Raw genomic sequence first — 6950 nt, 5'->3', positions numbered from 1 at the left:
GGGGCGGGGAGCCAGCCCCGAGGGCCGGTGGCATTTTTTTTTTAAGAGCGGCTTATGAAACAGGTGACAAGGCGAGGCAAATAGTCACAGAGGGGCACCCGGAAAACTCCGGAGAGGCGGCCAGAGCCCAGTCGCGCCGCGGGCCGGCACTCGGCGCGCTCCGCCTCGAAGCGGCCCCACTCGTGCTGCAGGAAATGCAAGATGCCCGGCACGCTGTACTGAGCCCGGGACGCCGACAACGGCGCGGCGGCTCCGGTAGCTGAGACTCCCCCGCCGCCGCCTCCTCCTCCTCCTGCTGCCGCTGCGGCCGCCGCTGCTGCCGCCGCCTCGCCCGGCTCCAGCCCCGGCCCGCCCGCCGGCGGCGGTAGGAGTAAGGCGTTATTATTGTTGTTGTTGCTGAAGAAAACGCCAGGACCCGCTTGCTCGTCCATGGCCGGGCCGGGTCTGCCGCGATCCCCGCCGCCGACCCCCTCCTCCTCCTCCGCCAGCCGCCGCCCGCACCCAGCCGCGTCCCGGCAGCAGCAACAACCTGGGCGCGTCCCGCCCGCCCTCACCGCCTGACAGCCGCCCCCGCCGGCTGCTACGGTGGCCCGGAGGGGACAAATGCAGAGAGCGATTCTCCCCGGCCGCTCCGGCCGCATTCTGGGAAATGTAGTTCCGCAACAGGGAGGGGCGGGGAGATGCCATCAAATCGCCTTTTTCTCCTCTGCGCTGCCCGTATTTCGAGGCGTGACGTCACAGGTTGGTGAGAAGCTCAACACGAGCCGGCAATGGGTGCACTGGCATCCCGGAAAACCAACCGCATCCCCGGCTGCGTCAAAAGAAGTGTGGCCGGTGGGTCGAGAGAGGTGATTCTGCCCCTCTGCTCTGCTCTGGTGAGACCCCACCGGCAGTACTGCCTCCAGCTCTGGGGCCCACAACATAAGAAGGACATGGACCTGTTGGAGCAGGTCCAGAGGAGGCCAAAAAGATGGTCAGAGGGGCTGGAGCACCTCTCCTGTGAGGACAGGCTGAGAGAGTTGTGCCTGTTGAGCCTGGAGGAGAGGCGGCTCCAGGGAGACCTTACAGCAGCCTTCCAGTTTCTGAAGAAAGCTGGCAAGGGACTTCCTACAAGGGTATGTAGCGACAGGACGAGGGGTAACATTTTGAAACTGAAAGCAGGGAGATTTAGATTAGATATTAGGAAGAAATTCTTTACTGTGAGGGTGGTGAGGCACTGGGACAGGTTGCCCAGAGAAGCTTTAGATGCCCCATTCCTGGAGGTGTTCAAGGCCAGGCTGGATGGGGCTGTGAGCAACCTGATCTAGTGGGAGGTGTCCCTGCCCACGACAGGGGGGCTGGAACTCGATGAAGGTCCCTTCCAACCCAAACCATTCTATGATTCTGTGATTCAAAGCATGGAATACTATAAAATCCATTCCAAGGCTGTAGGGGTTTCTTGAAAATCTCTAGAAATACTGAACATTTCTGAAGGAGAGCAAAGAATGTTTTTCAGTAATTACCACGCTGCCTTTTCTGTGAGGAAAGAGCAAACAAGGCACCCTGAGACCATCGGCAAAGCCCCGGGCCTCTCCCAGAGGCACACACAGGTCCGTGCTGTCCACCCTGCGGACATACCAATGCCAGCCACTCGCTGCAGACAGACAGACAGACACGTCGCTACCAACACGCCTTACAGCAGGGCTGAGCGCTCGCTGCTCGTGAAAGATGGCCACGGAGGCTGCAGGTGCCAGGGAGGGCCCCCACTGCTCACCCTGCAGACCTTCCTGTTCCCCTCTCCGAAACCGCATTTGCAGCCCTGGGCTCAGAGATCAGAGCCGTGGCCGGTGGGTGACCGCTTCTCAAGAGGGAAGGACAACCGGGAAACCCTGCAGGTCATCGCGGAGCAAAAGGGGACAGCAGGGAAAGCACAGAAGAGGGAGCGCGCTGGGGGACCTCAGCAGGACGAGGCTTACCCAGAAAGGAAGGAAACAGCAGAGAGAGAGGAAAGACGCGAAGGGGAAACGGAGCAAACAAGCTTCATGAAAAAGCACATTACAAAGGCCACTGACAAAGAAAAAGATGAAACGGAGGGTGACAAAAAAAACAATGAGCACTACAGGCATTTCAAGTTAGTACGGGTTTTTTGAGCAAGTTTGATGCCAAAATATTATGTAATACTTTAGTATCAGGGGCAAGCAAAGAAGCGAGCGAAGGCTAGAAACTGGGGAAGGATGTATACAAATGGAAGTTGAGCGTGTTGTATACAGTCACACAGGATACAAAGAAAAACCTCTCCCTTCTCTATCCCTCTGCATCTATCTAGTGCCATTTTCCCTTCCACTAACTTTTTTCTATTTTTCTACAGACTTCTTAGTTACGCTTGATTACTACACTTCCCCCCTCCCCCCTTTGAGTTTTCAGACACCTTGTAAAATAGAGTCTAACAAAACCATGAAAGTGGTGAGATAAAAATTAAGGTAAATAAAACCTGATTATAGACAAAAAGTTGCCAACAAACATCAAAGTAATTAATTACTAGACTACCTGAGGGGAGGGAATCTAAAACAGGTTATGAAGTTATTTTCTTAGTTTTATTTGCAAAATGTTCGTGTTCAATTTTGTACTGAAAGAGTTTCCTTAATACTTTCTCTCAAATGTTAAACAGGTTCAGAACTACTGAGCAAAATAGCTTTTTTTGTAAGGCTGGAAACACTTAATAGAAAATTATGTATTTTAATCAATTTAATTCCCACTGCACATATAAAGATGAAAAAAGTAGTGAAATTACTTTCCTCCTCATCTTATTTTTATTTCTGCATATATCTTTACTCCTGTAGGATAATGGAACAAGTCTTGGAAGTTAACATCTTTATGAAAAAAACCACCAACCCAAACATTTGAAAGATCAGAGTACGCACCAGTTCTTGAGTCCTTTCTTTAGTACTAAAATAATCACTGTGAAATAAAAACTTTCCTGATTTTATGTTAACTATTTTGCACACACCTACTGTGTTGTAGGCCAAAAGAGCAGTGTCTTGTCCTCCATTTTGCATAGGTACTTGAAAGGGTTATATAGGTACTTGAAGGGGTTATATAAGGTCTTGTGGGAAGAAAGACTAGGCAAGCGACTATGCAAAAATAATGATCTACAAACAAAACTAAACTAACAAACAACAAACTAAACTAAACTAAAAATCACATTCTATTCTATTTACTGTCCCTTTGTTATGTTTGGGTTGATGTAGAAGCTTCTGAAATAATGCAGTTTTTACAGAGTATCCAGAAAGACAGGACAGATGATACTCAACAGGACTGAGGCTTCTAGTTATGTGGCTTCTCTCTATACAGTAAAATGTATAGGAATATCCCTATAGAAGCCCATAAATTCAAGAGTAGTGTCAAAAAATCCACCTTAAGTCAGTCTTGTATACACAAGAAAATACATGGTTCTGCACTTCTGCCAATAGGAAGGGTGAGGTCTGGCAGCAGACAGACGTTGGGAGTCGCTGGCTCTGTGCTGCGAGGCCAGCACAGCACTTGGGCCCTAAGCTCCAAAATCTGCACATCAGACTCACCCAGATGTGGGGGGGAGTCACGTGCTTTTCAAAAGAGAAAAGCCTGGTAGGGGAAGGAAAAACTGGAGCAGCCTGGCTCTCACTTGTTTTTTGCTCCCTCTGTCAGTATAGGCACAAAGCACTCAAGTAATTTGGCTCTGCTAACTTTATCAAGGACTACAGATAAGATATATCCAATGAGACTAAAATCTTGCAGGAAGGTTAAATACTGAGGAATCTGGACAAAGAGCAGAACGCTGAATCATCGTATCCAGCCAGTTTCTGGCAGAACAGGAAGACTGCTAACACACAGCACCTTAAAAGGGCCAAAATCTTCACCTACAAAAATGCAGATAGCAGGCAGTTCTCTTCATAAACTCAATTTCCAATGCATTCTTTAAAATTTATCTTAGAAGAGATAGGGGATTAGATTCTTTGCATTCTTTATTAATTTTCAAGCATGGAAACGGATCTGAAAGAAATACACACAACATAAATAAGGACACCTCATTAAGAGAGCAAGCTTGATCGTTCACCTTGAGAAAAACTGAAAATTTTCAATTCTTTCTTTTTTTTTCATGCAAGCTGCGATGATCTACAAGGTCTGACAATCCCCTTCACTACTTTGTTCTTTAAAGGAAAAAGTGCATACTTCTACACTTGAAATTCCCCATGGTACATGGTAAGAACTGTAACAGTTTCTCCTCTTCCCTCTGTCCCCACTGTGTCAGTGTGTTTGCACAATGGTAGGATAACAATCACCAGATTTCAAAAAAAAAAAAAAAAAAAAAACACTCAAAGGTTTGTGATAGCTTTTAAAAATAAATAAAATAAAACTATTTAGTCAGAGAATAATTTTTTTTTTGTGGATAATTTATAACACAAATTCATAAATATGATCCAAAATATAAAAAAAAAAAAAAAAAAAAAAACACTCAAAGGTTTGTGATAGCTTTTAAAAATAAATAAAATAAAACTATTTAGTCAGAGAATAATTTTTTTTTTGTGGATAATTTATAACACAAATTCATAAATATGATCACATTCAATTTCCTAAAAATCTATACAAATACAAGTAACACCACTTCCCTTGTAATGCATGGATTTCAAGTAATTACACAAAGCTCTATTAGACAGCCTTTCACATACAAATTACACAAAATTACAGACATATATGCAGTAACACATCGGGAATAATGTAATGCTTCTGACTACTTAATGGTCCAAAAATAATAAAAGTAATTCAAAAAAAGCTAGTTTTCAGTTTAATTGTTGGGGTGGAATGTACTGTGGGTGGTGGTTGCCTAGCAGCTGCTTTTGCTTTGCTGGCCTGACTTGCTCGGACTGCAGTTTCTAGACGTGTTTTTAATTCAGGAGCAGCTCCCATTACTGTCTTGAAAGCATGTGGGTAAAGTGGACCAATGTGCATTAGATTCTGAAGTGCAAATTCATGAAGGTCTTTAGATGCTGGAGATGCAGAAGCAAAGGCATTTTCATTCAGTAAATAGGAGATCAGGGTGGGAACAAGAAGGGCAAGCAACTGGACTCCTAAAAAAGAAAGAAGAAAAATAATGTAATATCCATATCAGAGAATAAAACAAAAATAATTTTATCAGTTACTAGACTGATAACGGTAATTTTGTTTTCAGAACTGACAATAAATACAGTATTTTAAAAAAGATCAATCAAAAAAACAACTGAAATGTAGATGGTTTCCTGTGCTTTGGTCACTCAAATCTTTCTCACCACAATTGTGGTTCAGACTTCTATTGTTGTTAATTACAGTTATTTTTTTCCCAACGCTTCTTTAAAGATGCCTCTGCACCATCTGATTGCAGATCATTGATAAGAGATCTTAAGATGAGAGTGCCTATCATATTAAAGGATTTCAAAACACTTTTCAGGAAGAAAGGAACATTATTCAATAGAATCTGAATAGTGAGCGTTAACAGAACCACACATGCAAGCGCTCACAAAAAATCAGCGACAGTTATCTGCAATGTTACTCCATCCTGGAAGGTTCCAATCTCCCAAACTAGCACCACAGCTACACTTGGGCTACCATGACCTAAGGAGGCCGCAGCCCACAATGGCACAGGGATCAAAATCTTTAGAACAAAAAAGGAGCTGAACTTAAGCAATAAGGCTAATTTTGGTATCTAGCAAGCATACAAGTATGCCTTTGAAATGTAATACATTAATTGTAAATTTTAAGCTCCAAGAACTTAAACAGTAATGGTAACTCATTTATCTAAAATTTTATAGGCTTCCAGAGTGTTAATGATTTTCCCCTAATGTTTTTGACTAAATTCATACTCATGGAGTGACTGTGTCCAGCCAGCAAAATCTCCTTTTGTTTTGTTTTGTTTCCTCATTCGCTTCAGTTACTCTCTCACTTTAAATGTGTTTCAAACAACTGTGCCAGAAGCAGAATGGGCTCAAGAAAAAAAAATAGAGTTTTATCATCAATGAAGAGAAATACCATCAGGGAGTGTGTTAGGGGAAGCCACACAAAACCAACCGTAGTATTTTTACAAGGAACTTTATCAGCATTTAAAGCCAAATGTCTGCAGAGTAAGTCTTTAGAAAACGCATTGCTTCAGTTAGAGAATAACTAAATACTTTATTCTATCTACTGAAGCAAACAGGAGGGCCCATCTACAATCAAGATATTCTGACCAGTACAATGCAATTTCTTGGGCTTTCTAGATAAACTTTGTTGAGCTGATAGAAGCAACCAGATAAAAGTGATGAGTCTGCTAAAATAAATAAAAGTTAATAATGGCAAAAGAGTAAATTTTAACAGTGTGAACTACTCATTTCTAAACAGCAGAAGACATCACTCACTACTGTGGTACGTGGTTAGATTTTCTTTTTTCCTGCAATCACCAGAAATACAAAGGCTAAATCATGCCATACTGTATGTGCTATACAAGTCCATGTATACAAAAGTTCAAGTACTGGAATTACGAAAGTGTGCTGCACAGACATGGTCTATTTGTGACTATGCCATCAAGTTCCTAACTGCAAGATTTCTAATGCTCAATATTCTATTTTAGCATTACAGATTTCTCTAGAAAAACTATATACTTACTATTCTGCTCCTCACCAAGGGCAACCAATGTTTCAAGAACTTTAATTCCTTCCTGGACTGCTAACAGCTCCAGGTTGTTGTTCGGGCGGCTCCTTTCCACAGCTTTCAACTTCTCAACCATGATAGGGGCCAATGAATGAATATACGGAGTGGATAGAGCACGATTGGTGTGTTGGAACACGGAAAGCAGAAGCTGGTAACACTTGGCTTGAACCTAATCGAATCAAGATAAATACATTGTCCTGAAAGTTATTTGTTAACCCAAGGAATTCTAATAAACTCTGTTATCTATGTATGAGGTACACGTGACATCAAAAGAT

At 43.2% G+C, this 6950-nt stretch overlaps 2 protein-coding genes across 2 annotated transcripts in view; both read right to left on the bottom strand.

Moving 5' to 3' along the window:
- The window catches only part of STRN (striatin), a 73683-nt gene extending 73216 nt beyond the window's left edge, over window positions 1–467 (bottom strand). Inside the window, exon 1 of the mRNA XM_014950817.1 lies at window positions 275–467. Coding sequence (XP_014806303.1) covers window positions 275–431 — 157 coding nt within the window. The 5' untranslated portion in view covers window positions 432–467. The remainder of the gene's footprint in view (window positions 1–274) is intronic.
- Window positions 468–4528: 4061 nt separating this feature from the next.
- Window positions 4529–6950, bottom strand: part of HEATR5B (HEAT repeat containing 5B) — a 54745-nt gene continuing 52323 nt past the window's right edge. Inside the window, exons 34-35 of the mRNA XM_014951035.1 lie at window positions 6631–6844; window positions 4529–5084 (exon numbers count right to left, since the gene is read on the bottom strand). Of these exons, the coding sequence (XP_014806521.1) occupies window positions 4780–5084; window positions 6631–6844 (519 nt within the window). The 3' untranslated portion in view covers window positions 4529–4779. The remainder of the gene's footprint in view (window positions 5085–6630; window positions 6845–6950) is intronic.

Source organism: Calidris pugnax, unplaced genomic scaffold (genome assembly GCF_001431845.1).
Source record: "Calidris pugnax isolate Ruff unplaced genomic scaffold, ASM143184v1 scaffold24, whole genome shotgun sequence".
Lineage (NCBI taxonomy): Eukaryota > Metazoa > Chordata > Aves > Charadriiformes > Scolopacidae > Calidris > Calidris pugnax.
Note: the sequence above shows the minus strand (reverse complement) of the source record. Positions and strands in the feature narration are given on the sequence as shown.